The 16,666-nt window shown below is 45.2% G+C and overlaps 1 protein-coding gene across 4 annotated transcripts in view; it reads left to right on the plus strand.

The window, feature by feature from the left end:
* Window positions 1–16,666, plus strand: part of LOC142814560 (uncharacterized) — a 45,741-nt gene that overhangs the window by 17,026 nt on the left and 12,049 nt on the right. For 3 of the 4 annotated variants that reach the window (XM_075893443.1, XM_075893444.1, XM_075893445.1), the window contains exons 7-10: window positions 7,711–7,791; window positions 12,024–12,077; window positions 12,724–12,888; window positions 13,949–13,988. In XM_075893443.1, coding sequence (XP_075749558.1) covers window positions 7,711–7,791; window positions 12,024–12,077; window positions 12,724–12,888; window positions 13,949–13,988 — 340 coding nt within the window. The remainder of the gene's footprint in view (window positions 1–7,710; window positions 7,792–12,023; window positions 12,078–12,723; window positions 12,889–13,948; window positions 13,989–16,666) is intronic. The other variant, XM_075893446.1, reaches the window with a different exon arrangement.

Here is a 16,666-nt window from a genome sequence, read left to right on the forward strand (position 1 = left end):
AGGTGAAAGCTGCTTTGCTGAAGCGATTTAGATTTACCGTGGAAGGATTCCGGGACAGATTTAGGACAGGAAAGCCAGCTGATGGTGAGACGGCTACACAGTACGCCGCCCGACTTAGCCATTATTTCGACAGATGGATTGAACTTTCAGGGACAGCGCAGGAGTACGATGAACTTAGAGAGCTCCTAATTAGAGAACAATTTCTTACTAGTTGCCACCCAAGCCTGTCGCTGTACTTGAAAGAGAGGAAGGCTGAGTCACTTGAAGGAATGCTTGAATTGGCTGATCAATTCTTGGAAGCGCAGGGTGGAACTAATTTGGCCAAGGTCAAGAAGGATTGTCCTGATGATTCGAAGAAATTGGCTCCCAAAGAAAAGAAGCGTGCACCAGAGAGCATTCCGCGATGTTTTCTGTGCAACCGAGTGCGTCATCGCGCGAAAAACTGTCGAACGATCTTTACGAGCCCTACGGTAGTAAAATGTTTCAAGTGTGGTCAGACTGGGCACAAAGCAGATGTATGTCGAAACGGAGTGAGTCAAACTCACCAGGTATCCTGTGTGCAAGCAGCACCGAAATCCGATAATAATGCCGTCACCGACGGATTCGTAGAATTGAAAAATGGGGAGAAAATTCCTATTGTTGGTGCTGTAATGTCAAAACAGTCGACCGGTGTTACGAAGCGAATGCCAACACTGCTTGGAAAGGTTGCGGGCAAGAAGATTACGGTTCTAAGAGACACCGGTAGCTCCACGGTTATCGTGCGGAGAAATTTGGTACGGGAAGGTGAGTTAACAGGCAAAACGAAACCGGTTTGCCTAATTGACCGTACAGTTCGGATGCTTCCCGAAGCGGAAATTGAGGTTGAAACCCCGTACTTCAGCGGGAAGGTTACTGCTTTATGCATGACGACCCCCCTGTATGACCTTGTCATCGGAAACATCGACGGGGCGCGAGGGCCAAGTGATCCAGAATGTTTGGGAGAAGACCCGAAGATAGAGCCCTCGCCAACACAGCGGCCGCGAGATACAGTGGAGGAACATCCCGTGACGGATCTCACTAGAGCCCAAGGTGAAGCTGCGGCGCAAGAGACAGCGAAGGAGAAGACGATCGTGTCGAATCAGTTCACGGGCCGAGCAACCGGACTTACGTCGGCACGACCTCAACCGACCGACAGTGTAAAGGAGACGGAGTTGGCCAGCAGGGAAAAATGTAGAGGCATGATCAAGCGGGTAAATAAACAGACAGGGCCCGTCGAATGTAATGACGCGTTAACGGTGTCGGAAGAGACAACGATAGCTGAGACAACGCCTCAGATAACGTCGTTGGAAAGGGCTCGCCGAAAAAGAACGTGGAAGCACAAGAAGAAATCGAGCGAGCACCGCAAAAAGGGACGCAAGCGCTGCTCGAAGTACGCAGGATAAGTGCTGAGGTCAAAGCAGAATGTGGTTGGCAGTGTTGAGTGCCATATGTTGTGTTGATGTTGTGGTATCCTGTGTCACATGTGTCGAAGTGTTGTGCTGTGATGTGATGTATAGTATTGTACCATTGTTGTAGTGAGAGACTTTGTACATTTGTATTATTGGGAATGAGTGGTGGAGTGTTGTACTCATGCGCTTGTGGTTGTGTTTTCACGTGTTGTGTAATTGAATTATAATGTCCAATCGTATTGAGTGATATATTGTGAATGTGAAGTGTCATGAGCGACGGATTGTGTTACAGTCTGTGAGAATGTGTGGTGACTGTTTGCGCTCGTTTGTGTGGTTTTGAATATTATGAGATAATATTCTTAAAGTGGGGGGCAGTGTCACAGAACGAGCGCTAAAAATGAACGCGCCGCCAAATTCTTGCGACAACGGGCGGGAGAAACGCCGCGAGGTCAAAAGAGAAAAAAAAAAAGAGAAAACAAACATCCAAGGCTCCCGGGCGCGCGCTCTCCCCGCAGGAGCGTGGCTTCATCGACGAACCTCCTCACCCCACAACGGCGGCCGAGCAAGCCCGCGATTTTTCTAGAACGAAGGAGGCGTGGCCACGCCGAGATGAGTCATCCGACGCGGAGGGCAGTCGAACGGTCTCACTCTCCCCTCAGCCTTCGCCGCGTATCGCGCCGACGAAATGACGAGAAATTTCTGGAAGGTGGCGCGGAAGGTATTTAATCGAGCGGCAGAGACGAGAAATCAGGAGGAGACGGAAGTGAGCGCCAGAGCGCGTAGGGATTCCGCCGTGTAGTCGGCGAAGTCTTTGGTCCGTAGGGACGAGGCCGGAGGTGAAGAGGATTTCCACCTGAGGGGTGACGACTCGAGCTATCGGCAAGAGTGTGTGTTTACCGCTATCGAGCGAAGACGCGGGGCAACAGCTGCGTGTGTGAAGCCGACGTGTTCCGGCGAAGAAGTTGAAGTTGGAAGAGTGGCCAATTGAAGACGGGAGGTTTCCTGGAAGAGAAACTTCGAGAGCTGCGGAACGACAACAACGCTGGACTTTGAGTGAGTGATTCTCGGAAGAGTATCATCTAGACTTTGGTTCCAAGAACTTTGGACTGAATAGGTTTTCTATCCCTTTAGTCTTTGAGTGTCTTGGTTGTTCAATGCATGTGACTGCATTGTACTAGTGTGTATTGTTGTCTGTGTCCATTGTTCGAGTGGGGCTAATTGTACTGTGTAGTGTGTTGATTGATTGGTGACGTATTGTATGTAACTATTGTGGAGTGTGCATTCTCGTGTATTGTTTTCGATCTGCCAATTTTGAGAATATAATTTGTTTGTTTATCAACTCTCGGCTCTGACTTGTTCTTTGGGCCACAGCGGGCGTCCGCTGGCGCGCCAAAAAGGACCACTTCTAAATTGTCCACTCTTTCGTGGTGCGGTTCGGGGGGCCGATACTTCGGCCCTTGGAATTAGCCCGGCGATCGCCTCCCTAATTAACGGGACCTGTGTGACACCATGCGCCTTGTTTCTTTCTTTGATTTCGTACCGCTGAGCTTGCGTGGTGCTATAAGCAAAAAGGTTTCTCCTGCACTCGACAGATGGCCCTCTACCGCGAAAGGCGCGACTTTTAAATTTTGGTTGATGTCGTCTGTGCTCGTGCTGCTCACAACTGTTTAGCGTGGTTATTTTGTGATATAACAGCTTGATTCAAACCTTGTTTCAATCGACAATGGCACTGGCTGTCATACCGAAATAAAATGAACAGATAAATTTAAATAAAAAAAAAAACTTTTTTTTTTGCTTCCCGTCCCTACGTGGGAGCGGCTCAGAATCCTACTCTTATAAGAAGGGGGTGGAATCCTTCAGGACCTCAATAAAGTTTTAGATGCGGAAGCATCTTATACTCGCGCCTTGTAGTGCGCCGTCCGCACCGCTTCTCGAACATTCGACAGCTGACGCGCGCGCATGCGCCGTCGCGCCGTCGCCCACTCTTCCACCATCTGTGCATCCCTTCCTCCTCTACACACCGCGCGCGCTTCACTCCTCCACCATCTGTGCACCCTTCCTCCTCTACACACCGCGTTCGACATCTACAATTCTCCTGATTCTCCAGTGGACGCGCATGTGGCGTCGCGCTTCGAGAACATTCAACAGCCGTCGTGCTGTATATATACTCAAGGTCGGCGCTCGCTCGCTCAGTTGCCGCTCGTCGGTTGGTTTGTACGGCGCGTCGACGTCCAAGGTCGCGGTGAAATGAATTCCAACGAATCCACAAACACAATGATCGACGTCCCTTCGACCAGCGCCGCCCTTTCGCATACGTGTGTACGTATTCACTCATTTAACACCCCCTCCTACAACCACGTTAACCAATTTAGCCATCGACCCAAGTAAGTCGCAATTTAACACCCCATTTCACAACCACGTTAACCAATTTAGCCATCGACCGAAGTAAGTCGCACTTTAACACCCCGTTAACCAATTATATGCTCCGCATCCTCCTCAGTGTTCCCCCGAGGGAAGCTGCGGGCAATTTTTTTGATCCATCCATCCATTCATAAAGACCAAGGTGGGGTGGAGTTCATGTGAGTGGGTTTATTACGCGAGTAAATACGGCATTTTTGTATTGCCAGTCATTTCTGCCCTCTATATGGAGTGGAACAGTGAATTCTAACCTAAAAGTTAATTCCACTATGTAGTTTTCATGCTAAAACTGCATGTGATGAAAACCCGCTCTCAACAAATTTTTTTGGACAACTACCCAATTTCATCATACAGGCAAGCCTTGTTATAACTAAGTTGAAGGGGAGCCACAATTGTTTCGTTATATCTATTATTTCGTTACATCAATTATAACAGTTTGTGGCAATGTATGCTTAGACGGGGGCACACCTATAAGCATGCAAAAGAGGAAACCGCCTCGCGGCCCGATGTACCGCTACGCGACACACACGTGCCACGGAAAATAAACACAATCGAACCTCATTAATTCAAACACACTTAATTCAAACTTCCTGTTAACTCGAACTCACGCTGTGGTTCTGTCAAAGTTACGTGTATTCTAATGGGTGAAAATTTCCTGTAATTTGAATGCGCAAGCACTTGCGACGGTTAATTCGAACATACCGTGCTCCGAAAATGATCTCAGCATCGTGCTCAATACCGCGGCGGCACCTCTCAAAGCTGCGCACGAAGAAGGAAAAAAAAAAAAGGAAAGGAAAGAAGAGACTGTGGCGGGTTGTTTGCTCTCTCCCTCATATGCTAATCTACGATGCGCCTGTGCCACGTTTCTCCCTTTTCTGTCTCTACACATAGAGACCCTTCTTTCAAGGCCGCGCCCGGAGAGAAAAAAAGGAAAAAAAGCTGTCGCTTAGAGTCCTCCTTTCTCGGTGCAGAAGGTAGCAGCGGAGATGCAGTCGTTGCCGTCGTCATTAGAGAGTGTTGGCGCTGGACTTAGCCGCGCGCTACTATGCTTTGCGAACTGCGTGCAAAATTGATTGACTCACTGCCAGGCAAATGTGTGCAGACCCACACCACCGATTACTTCAATTAATGACGGATGTCCTCTGATTTGTGAGTAAATGCAAGTCTTCTGAAGCTTCCCTACCGTTTGATTTTAAGTGAGAGGAAAATCGCTTAGCACCGCGGCGCCGCTTCACGGTCATGTGACCCGCTGAGCGCTTCCTCAATCCTCTCCACTGGCTGTGCCTGTGTGAGGAGGACGGCTCCCTCAGCCGCGCAAGGCGTGGCTGTATGGTCGGCGCGGGAGTTTTGAAAGAGCCGCGCCAAACGAGCGTCAAACTCCGCATAAAACCATATACTTAACACACAACGGTTGGGTTTTTTTTCTAGAAAGACTATTTGATAGACTAATTTAGTTCGTTATATCCATTTACCCGTCAATTTCACTTCGTTACAGTGAGACTTAAAATGCATGGTTCTCAATGGGGCTTTCAAGGAAAATTTTATTTACTTCGTTATATTTATTATTTTGTTATATCCAGTTACGTTACAACGAGGTTTGGATGAATCTGAGTTTAATAGTAATATTTTTAAATTTATGAGGAAATTATTTTGTGAGTTGCTTAGAGATTTCAGTTTTTAGTGCAATGTAATGTCTTGTCTTTTTGCACTCAACTTCAACAGGTCAGTATGTATGAACTTTTAGTAGTAATTATGATAATAAATAAATAAATAAATAACGAAAGACAGAAGTAGGGAAATATGCATTAGCAGTAAAGTGAGTCAAATGGATAGAGCAATGAAGAACGGCAAGAAGAAAGGCCAGCAGCGATTATAGCAATCAGGCACTGCTGGCTTATGGAGGTGAAACGTACCGTGTGTACTTGCTTGATCCTCGCACTTTTTTTTCGTGTAAAACCGATTAAAAGTCAAGGGGTTGAGTAAGGTGCGATGGGAGAATTACGCAGGGAATATTTTTGGTGGAATCATGCACAGTGCTAAGAAAAAAAGAAGAAAAAAAGCTGCCCGCATCTATTTCGTCTGTTGTACCCCTGCGAGAGTGTCCTTCTGCTTCCGCCAACTGCAAATACTCTGCTTGTCGACTCCGAATTGCTGCGCCGCGGCACAGTTGTCTATGGTTTCGGCAGCAGCGATAACATTCCTTCTAAAAATAGTAGAGTACTGCCTGCGCAGTGCTGACATGGCATAAAATCACGTGGCTTGCGTTATGGGCTCCAGGTTGAAGCAAAGGCCACTCACCACTGTTGTACGCGTGGGTCTGTAAGACTACCGCCGCTAACACTACCTAGGACCTAGTGCAGAAGCGCTCAAACACCTGATGATACCGGCATAGCACGGCGCAAGCACCCTGCTATGCTGAAACCAAAACTGAATTTCGGCCGAAAATTCTTGGGACGCGCTTATAGTATCAGGCTGAAATTTCGTATCCTGAAAATCTAGAAAATAAAAACAGGCTATATGCAGGCTTTTACGATAACCTTTCCTAAACTTATAATATTCAGGTTTGTTATACTTTTGTTCATTACGCAGGACTTAGTCATAATATAGGCAGTCCTGTTGTGCACTACTGCATATAATAATGTTTATTTGCTAGTGTTCTAAATGGGGTAATAATGAAGTTATTTCATTCCATTCTAAATGTTGTAAAGCATTTCTTGAAATGTGATTTGTTGTTTATTTGTTGAATGGCATGCTAATAGTAAAGGAAGAAGAAAAACTTGAAGCGCAGGAGTGTGCAAACATTTGAAAATTCCCAATAATGAATCAAATAGCATTCTATTTAATTCAAATAGTGCATAGTTAGATTTCCAAATACTTTTCGAATTGTTTTCGAATAATCAGCAAAGATGAAAATTATGAAAATAACAGTTTAGGGGTGACTTTATTTTGTTTTCATCATCAAACTAACCAGATGCATGCAGGCCATGTACATATGGCACTATTGATGTTATATTGATCACATGATGACGTTTTCCTAAAGACTCCACTGTCGCTGAAGCAACAGTGCCAGCAATCAATCATCTTCACTGTAATATGCATAACAATGTCATTTCTTGAAAAATGCTTAATATTTAAGTACAAGTTTTATTTAAGAGCTGTTGACGAGGTACCACCTCGAATGCTGTAAGCACTGCTAGGTTTCAGCGTGCAATTACAAGATATTTTGAAGGCTCTAATTGCTGCTCAGATTAAATACTTGTGTTTGTTGCTGGTTAAAAGTAATTGTAATGTTTGTTTGTTGAAGATTATGAATGTTTTTTTAGAATAAAACATGGAATTCTTGGGTCGTTTTCAAGATTGTCACCTCACCAGTCTAGGCCTGCTTTGAAAATTGTTGCCTCACTATTCAAAACCATTCGAACAGTGTTCGCCTTCTATCCATATTCTATTGGGTGCCATCACTGTTTTGTTTGCATGCAATGAGGTGTAAAGTTATCTCTCTGCACACCCTTAATGATGTGCTCATTCTGAATTTCAATTCACTTGCTGAGTTGCTGTACTGGTTATGTTATGGCAGTGTCTTGAGATTGGGTGACGTTTTGCAATCTTCTGGCCATTCCTAGTGCTCTGAATGTTTTCAGAAATTGTCACATTAAGTTGTTGCTTACTTTTGAATACGGTGTAGCAGTAACACTTTGGTAATCGACGTGCCATTAATTTGCTTCGGGTGCCTTCGACTACATTTCTTGTTAATGCCCCCTTTTAAACAATAAGAGATACTTGTGGGATTTGACGTACATTGTTTTGTAGGTGTATGCCTAACTGGAGTTAGTTATAATATTTGTTTTATTTCCTTCCCTGATAGCTTGCCTCAAAGGTTATGAACGTGTTGTTAGAAAATGATAACCTCCATGAGACCGTCCACCAGTTGACCAAGAAGCCTGTTGTGAGTTCTCATTTTCTTTCTTTTATAAAGGCCCGTGTTATGTCGGATATTTTTATTGCTGCACCAACCAATCATTTACAGACCCTACGATTGTGATATTATACAATATTGCTGCCCTCTAGAAATCCTGGCATTATTCTCCTAATACCCAGAGTTCCCAGTCCCTGAATTGCCAGAATGTTGGCAGTTCTGGAAACATTCTGTCAATTTGGAGACCCCATTAGCCCTTGAGGCATGCATTACCGTAATTACTCGAATCTAACGCGCACCTTTTTTCCAGTTAAGCGAGTTCATAAATTGCATGCGCGTTAGAATCGAGTACAAAAAAAAAGAATGAATACGGTTTTTCTATTGCCATCGGCATTTCCAAAATGGCCGCCCCCACGTGCGTCGGTATGGCCCGTCGGCCATTTCTGCTTATGTGTTTCCCATGTGCGGCACTTCGTACGTGTGCTGAGAAGTTCATCATCTTGTAGTGCATTAGCATCGATGGCATGGAAGGGCCGACTCCAAAATCTCGATTGCACCGCGATGCCGCTTTTAAAAGAAAAGTCATCGCGTGTGCAGAAACGGACGGAAATCGGGCCGCATCGCGGTCATTCAGAGTTCCCGAAACGTGCGTGCGGGACTGGCGGAAACAAAATCTGAAGATTGTTGACAGCAAAGCTTCACGCAAAGGCTTCAGTGGACCACAGTAGGGTCGGTTTCCGCAAATTGAAGAGCTGCTCGGCGAGTATGTGCTGGAGCTGCGAGCGGCACTGCGGCCCGTGACGACAGAACTGCTCCAAGTGCGGGCTATGCAATGAGCCTTAGAAAAAGGTCTAATGCGAAGCCAGTTTAAAGCGAGCAGGTGTTGGCTAACTTTATGAAGAGGAAAGGCTTTTCTCTTCGAAGGTGAACGGGGATATGCCAAAAGTTTTGCGGAGGAGTACGATGAAAAGCTTCACAGTTTTCAAAGGTCCGTCCTAAATTTGCGGCACAACGGCTACCTGCTTGGGCAAATCGGGAATGCCGATCAGACGCCTCTTTACTTTAACATGCCTGGCACCACAACTGTCGAGAAGAAGGGGGCGAAGCAAGTTCGCGTGCTGACATCGGTCCACAATAAAACTGCAGTGACAGCAATGCTCTGTTACACGTCAGATGGGCACAAGCTTCCCCCAATCCCCATATTTAAACAAAAGATGCTCCCGAAAGGAGTCGTTTTCCCGAGGGGTGTGATCGTGCGGGCCAACGAGAAAAATAGGTGCGCGTTGCGATCCATGTCTTTTTTTTTTTGTCTTTTTTTTTCTTCGTTTTTTTTCCGTCGTGGAAACCGCGTGCACGTTACAATCGAGGGCGCGGTAGAATCGAGTAAATACGGTAATCTAAAAATAAAATTAAACCACTAACGGTAAACTAAAGTGCATGGCAGCTGTAGATATGAGCCTAATGGGAATTCTTTAGCTTAGGGAAATATGAAATTATCACAATATGTACACCTGTGAGTCAAGTGGGACTAAACACTTTTGGACATTCTTCCCTATTTCTAGCACTGTTAATTTATTAAGAAATGACCGTTTCTATATATTCCTATGATTTACTTAAAAGCACCATGCAAAACTTGTCAGCGTGGTCAGGAAACGCGACCGATTGGTAATCGAGGCTCCTGAGGACATGTGAGGCAAACATTATAACGCAACATGCTGCCTGGGACTTGCAATTAATTTTCAAAGTCAGCTAGAAATCCAGATGCACTTACCTCAACGAATCATGCGGTTAACAATTGGATGTTGTAAACCTAAAGAGCATTTCTGTAAAGTCAATGTCCACAATCATTGGCTGATTTGAGCATTGCGAGTTGCACAGTTGCTGCAGCCGCTGCTGGATGATGTGACGGGCCCACTTGCTCGTAACCACACTGGAAGTAAGCCATTCATTTGAGGGTAAAAAGAACATGGAGTGATAGAGTGCTCAAAGGTGATGACCCGTGCAGAAGAACAGGTGAAGCTTCTTGTCCTGTGTAATTTCCCCTCACCCTTTCATAACTTTCACAGGGGTGGAACAGCTGCGCGAAACTTGCTTACCTGTGCCATCCTGCGCCCAACCACCCCTGTTGCTCCAAACTCGCCTGTCAGAGCCGTACTGCGCCGCAGCACCAGAATTTAGTCGCAAAGTGCAAAAGCCATCAAGCTTCGTGATTGTAAACGTGGATAAAACAGTGTCTTTTTGTTTTCATCGAAACTGTTATAGTTTCGGTTTTTTTAAAAGCTGCGGTCGTTCCAGGAGCAGTCGTTTAGCTTGATCCCAAGGGCGTGGTCACGATATCTATGCGTGCGCGATCACAGCAGGCATCAGATCACAGCAGGCATCAGCGCGAATAGATTGCCTGCACTGACATCACTGAAAGAGCCATGTTGGTGCACCAAAATGGTGGGACACGAAGTTCATTGTGTCACGTTAATGTTATTTGTGCATCGCATGCTGGTTACTTTCTTATTCATGTACAAGACGCCCAAAGAGGTTCAAGCTACTTCGTTATCACACTGAAGCAGATTATTTTCCGTGTGATTATACCGCCTTGGCAAAATTGAAGCCACCATGTTGGTTCGGTGGTTTGTGTCCATGACATCGTGTGCAAACTATCTTATAGCTCGTGAAGCCTTCTATGTGCCAGTTGTCAATGCAAGGAGACTGCGAGAAGAGCATCTCTCGCTGGCATGGCTGTATTCTCTCACACTAGCGTTTGGTCTAGTTACGCATAATCAGATCTATAAGGATTGGCTTCCAGCCTTACATTTTGTTGCTATTGCATTCACTGCTTCGCCATTCCGGTTTTGAAACAGTTTTTTTATAACATGATGGCAGCGTCCGGGAAATAAATAAAGGATGGAAGTAACAGTGCTCAAAAGATCAAAAGGACAGAATGCTGTGAAAATACATAAAGTAGATTTCAGAGATCTGGAAATGGAGAGGGTGATGAAAGATAAAACGCGACCTGGAAAAGCTGGTTTGGAGAGGCGTCGAGTAAACAGAAACAGTGAAATGAGCTGTAGCGAGCGGTCAAGATGGTGGGTGGCCAATAGGCGCTGGAAGAAGTTGAAAAAGACGCGGAATGTTAAGAAACACAGGTTAAGCATGCTGTACCAAACTAGGGCCTGATCCTCGGAAAGAATATCAGTTATAGGCAGTGGAGAATGTTCTAGGAGGACTACTTCAAGTAGTTTGTCCCCACCACATTCTTTCCTATTGCCCCCTTTGCTTTAAAAAGGGATGTTGATTGATGACTGTGTATGTGGAGTAGGGTTCTTTAGATATGAAATGCTATAGAGTTTTGGAATATTGAGTGTTGAGTATTGTGTGCAATTATTCTTGTGAGTGTAGCCGTATAGTGTTAGAACTGGTGGACATGTGAATGGTCGAGTGTAGTGTTTTATGCATGTTAGCGAAAGTGTGGGATGTTGTGGTGATACGACAAGTAAAAGCGTGCAACGATGGAAGGTGTCATGCCAGCTTGAGCACGAATGATGACAAGTGAGGTCCACAGCAAGAGAACGGAGGACCTGTGTCAAGATTATCTCGGGAGTGCTTGCAACATTGGAATGGATTCGGAGATAGTGAGACGAGCACAGGAAGACTGTGGTAGGACGACCAACAAACTTTATAAAAAACAAATGGAATACCAAAATTTAAAAAAGCTATAATGACACTGAGCAATACAAACAAAATTCTATTTACATTAACAGATCTTAGTTCGTACTCAGCACTGAAACTAGCTAAACAGGGCGTCTTTAGCTAGGATTAGATACATCTCTTCAACTCGGTCTGGCCGCTATGGGCTTTGCAGTACCAGAATGTTCTTATAGCTTGATCATCGTTCGTCGCACCATCCCGATGTTCTCGTCGCGTCTCTCTCTCAACTCCATCCACTGCAAGCGCTGCGGAGATATATCGTGACAGAAAGCCTCGGCTAAGAGCAGCTTTGCTGTTATAAAAAAAAGAGAGGGATGGAAGGCACATACTATCTAATACCCTATTGCACTCTCTTTTTTTGAAAAATAAATGTGTGAGAATATATGAAGTTCACATAAGGTTGAGATATTAAGCTTCTGTAGACCAATCTTTTTGCATCTATTTGTTTCTATGGCCAAGTACCAGCGCTTTTTTCTCAAGGTACAGTTGTTTGTTGTAGTGTTGTAGCTTAATCCTTGACACTCCCTGGCACTGAAGCATTGCTCTGCAACTCATTCCAGATGTGTGACATTGGCACGTGCACTGAGGATGACGATGAGAGACTTGATAACGAGGTCAGTTTGCTGTGAAAACGATGCATCTGTACTGTGAAAGTGTTTGAGCCTGGGCTTTGTTAAGGCTCGTTATCAAGAAACAGCAGAAGCACACGAAAAAAGAAAGACCACCTGGACTTGCCCAGCACATAGTCCAGTCTGTCCTTCTTTCTTGTCTCGTGTGTTTGCACTTGTTTTGGATCAGTGTTGTGCGTTCTCTCGCACATCAGGTTGTGGGCATGATTTCCAGGCACGTTGGTCATGTTTTTATGGGGGAAATACATATGTACCTGTTTTGTACTTAGATTTATGTTCATGTTAAAGAACTCAAGGTCAAAATAAATCCAGGATCTTCTGCTACGATGTGTGTCATTATTGTGTGCAGTTGAACCCCTTTGCAAGATATACTGATGTAAGAGACTCTTGGGGTATAGGAAATGCCAGTGTGCCTTCGCTGAAGTAGAGGTGAAAGTGAGAACATGGTAACCTGTTTTTAAGAGACACCATATATAAGAAACGCTCCCCAGTGTCTGTCTCTCGTAAATGGGTTAAACACAAAACGAAAAAATGAATTGAAGTTTGTTTCCCGAGGAAATTAAAACATTGTTTGATCATTTTATGCATACTTAGTACTAATTAGTTTTTTTTTCTTATTTCATGTGTCAAGGTTAACAACAACGTGGTTGTCACTGCATCGGCTGCCAGGGAGCTCGAAGACCAAGTCCGGGAGATGGTGGCTCGGCTCAACGCTGCAGCCGACGAATACACGAAGTTGTACCGGAAGTATAAAAAGCAAGAGATGCAAATGGCACGCAGCCATTGGGCAACAATGGTGAGACGTTCGTTTCCCTTTCCTCGCTTCTGAAATCTCAGTGGCGCAAGCGGCTGGAACCTCATTGATATTGCTAATGCTAGGCATACAAGTAATCTTCTAATAAGTCATTATACTATATATTAGCGCAGTATCTACCATGGATTAGATAGTATTGTTTAGTACACCAGAATCTTCCACTTATTGAAGACTGGTCTTAGCATATCTATGCATTTAGCCCACTCTTTCTTGCACAGAGATCGCATCACTAGCCTGGTAAATTTCCAGTACAATAACAAACGTTAAATTGACTTTAAGGCATGCACTGCAGCTAGCGTTTATAGCCTGTAGTCAACTAAATTTTTGCCTCTATGATCTCCAAGAAAAAATTGTCCTTGATGCATTTCTAGCACGAATTTAACCTGGAAAGTCTGAAGAATGTTGAAAAGATGGAGTCGGTAATCAGGGGACATTACACTGGTAAGCAAAGCAAGAGGGCATGGGTTTGATTCCCAGTCATGGCAGCCTCATTTTGGCGAGGGCAAAATGCAAAAGCATTCTCCTGTACTTTGGTGGAAATGTACGTTAAAAGATTCCAGGTTGTCAGAATTAACCTAGAGTGCCTCACTATGGTGTGTCTCATAATCATGTTGTAGCGTAGCGCTAGTGGCGGCCAGCCGGTTGGAGAAAAAGATGACAAGCGCTGGTGGCTCGTGGTGCAAGGCACCTAGAATGGTCGTACGCTTCTGGCTGGCTGGATGCCACGACCGCTGCTCTTGGCAGCTCGCTTCCTGTATGTCTCGTATCTTGTCCTTTCATTAAACCAGTGACGACGGCACGTCTACATCAGACGCTGTCACGTCTCTACAATGTTATTGTTTTCGTGTCGCGATTGTGTTGCACTCTAAGAACGCTTCTTTGGTGGTTTTCAGTGGGCTGTAAACTCTACTGCCACTGTTAGGTGCGAGTAGCCTTCTAAATTGTCTTGGTTTTCTCTGCCTAGGCAAGCCAGAGTCTTGTGCCAGTAGTGTCACTGTAGTTGTGCTTTTCACTGTAGTTTTTGCTTTCTGGCCTGTTTCAGAATGACCAGCGCACTGCCCAGTTCTCGGCATCTAACCCACGTATGCTGCTTTTCACATTCTTATTGTACACACTGCTATGTACTATATTTGCTTGATATTAATGTGCATTCCATATCCAGTGAAAAGTTTTTCGCAATACCTTCCTAAATGATTCCCTTGACTACTCACTCAACATATTGTCACTGCAAGAGCAAGAAAAGGCTGTTGAATCTTATTTTCAGTTTTTTTAATATTTTACATATTGCATATTTTGAATGTGTCATAGGTCATGACATTATAATGAGCTTAAGGAAGGTAGATAATGTTTCATCATTGGCAAACAAGGGCAGCTCACAAACTGTTTTGTGGCGATTGTGCTTGCAAAATATGAAATGAATGTGTCAGAACAGCCAAAATTTCCACTTCAAAACATTCTACAATCAAACCTCACTATGACAAAGTTGCATCTTACACGAAACAAGCTCCTTATACTGTCGAGTCCGCTTATAATAAACCTGAGCGTGACGCGGCATCTGTTCGCTGTATCCCGAAGTTCGTAGTAAATGAAACACAGCTTTTAAAATAAAAGTTGCAAGTGAAAACACAAACTTTTTATTGCCCCCAAAAGTTCGTGGTGCATGTGTTTCGAATAGCAGAAGCGATAAGGGTGGTCTCGAGTTCAATTAAAACGGCAGTGTGCTTGTTTGCCGAGGCCTGTAGCATAAGCTGCATGAGGCACTGGCTCTTAAGTTTCGTCGTTCTTGCAATCAGATTCCTCCAAATCGCTCTCGTCACTCCGCAGTGTCTGCATCATCATCGGCTGTAATCAAACAATCGCAACAAATGCCCTACCCGCTCTGCCAAGTCGGAATCAACGATGCGCTGCCACAAATCGCCGCCGCAGTGGTCCTGTTCGGAAGCTTCAGGCTCGGCATCAAGCCCGACGTCGACGAAGTCGGCCTCGCGAAAACAGTTTCGCGCACATGTAGCCGTCACCACCGCCTACGAAATATTCACCATCTCCACAGCTGAATATAGGGACACCCGAAGCGGCAAGTTGGCTGCCAGGTGGTCAATAGCTATGAGCAAGCGCTCCGCAACGCGGCACCTAACGCATGGATTACGCTCAAGCCAAGCGGTCACACTTTCGACGTTTTGTTGAGCGGCAGGAAAAAAAAACACGTGCTAGTCCTCCCGTCGGCCATCATGACCGCACACGCACACCAAGAGCGAGCAAGACGCGCACACACGACACACATGCCAAAACGCGGGCAACAGCTCTGGGCCCATTTCCAGTCAGAAAAATAAACTAATTCGAGCCAGTGTGGCGGGCGTCGCGGAGCGGTGGAGATGGGCGAAGCGGTTGTGATCAAGAGAGGAGAGGAGACTTGCGAGAGAAGGGCAAGTGTGTACAAGCCAAGAAACCCTAGTGCCATTTGAAAGCAGTGGCTAATGAGAACTAGCAATGATGCCAAGGAAAGTATATGAGAATTTATTAAACGTGATGGTATTGCAAATGTGAAGAAAGAAAAGTACACGGAAGGAATACTTATCAATGGCAAGGACCGAACCCGCGACCTACGAATAACTTGTCTGATGCTCTACCCCTGAGCTACGGCGGTGGTCATCCTTTCCTTCACTACTGTTTACTCTAAAGTGGACGTAGGGATGATCGCTGTTGTAGCTCAGTGGTAGAGCATCAGACACGTTATTCGAAGGTCACGGGTTCGGTACCTGCCATTGATAAGGTATCCTTCCGTCCACTTTTCTTTCTTCACATTTGCATTACGATTAGGTCTAATAACAGCCCCTATACTTTCCTTGGCATCATTGTTTGTTAGTTCTCAATAATATTGTCCGAAAAAAAAAAAAGTGATGAGCCCTTGTATTTACATTGTTTCCTTCTAAAAAAGTAGTGGTGTATTTTGAAGCATTAAAGTGGAACCTCATTAAAATGGAACCGAATATCCGTCATCACCGTGGTCTCTGAGAATTTCCATCAGCGCCTAATCTGACATCCCCTCGGTGGTGACGACACGGTTGTCCCAAATTAAGAAAAATCACAGTTTCGCCGCAAGGGCAAAGCAATGTGATAGCAACAACTTGGAATTAACGCTGAGAACAGCAAACAGATCGAAACGGGCAGCGCTCTGCTCCCGCACAAATGACGCACGAAAACAGCATGCACAGGACGAGAGCGAACTAACAACGTTTACCACTCGACACCTAACACGCTGTTTAAACAAAAATGAGGCACGAAACGTAATCACAGGTACAGATATGAGTGCGAACGAACAATGTGCCCCAGTTGTTACTTTACTGTGTTTGAAAAGCGCACTCCTTTCGCAAATGGGGCGCCTGTCCTGCTAGCGAAGTGATCTTAGTGCACCCGGCAACTAAACGCAATCGTTCTGATCAAAGTTGAAGGCGCGAGATTCTCTTCACCGAAAAGTAAGTGCGCACGCACAAACATCTACACACCCCCCCCCTTCCCGCGAGGCAAAATACGTGGGGGAGATAAGTGCGTGTCAGGGCATCCGTCAGGGCATCGTGGCAATCTGAGCGCCATGCACGGGAGGCTTTTTTTTTGTTTTTTTTTTCTTGAGTTTTCATTTATATAGATACGTGTACATGTACGGTGAATGGCGCGGCAGTGACCGCAAAGAACCAGCCGAGACTGGCTATGTAATTGCTACCGCAATAATAAAAAAACCAAACCTGAACGTTGTTGGGTTCCG

The sequence above is a fragment of the Rhipicephalus microplus genome, chromosome 4 (assembly GCF_043290135.1).
Source record: "Rhipicephalus microplus isolate Deutch F79 chromosome 4, USDA_Rmic, whole genome shotgun sequence".
Classification (NCBI taxonomy): Eukaryota; Metazoa; Arthropoda; class Arachnida; order Ixodida; family Ixodidae; genus Rhipicephalus; species Rhipicephalus microplus.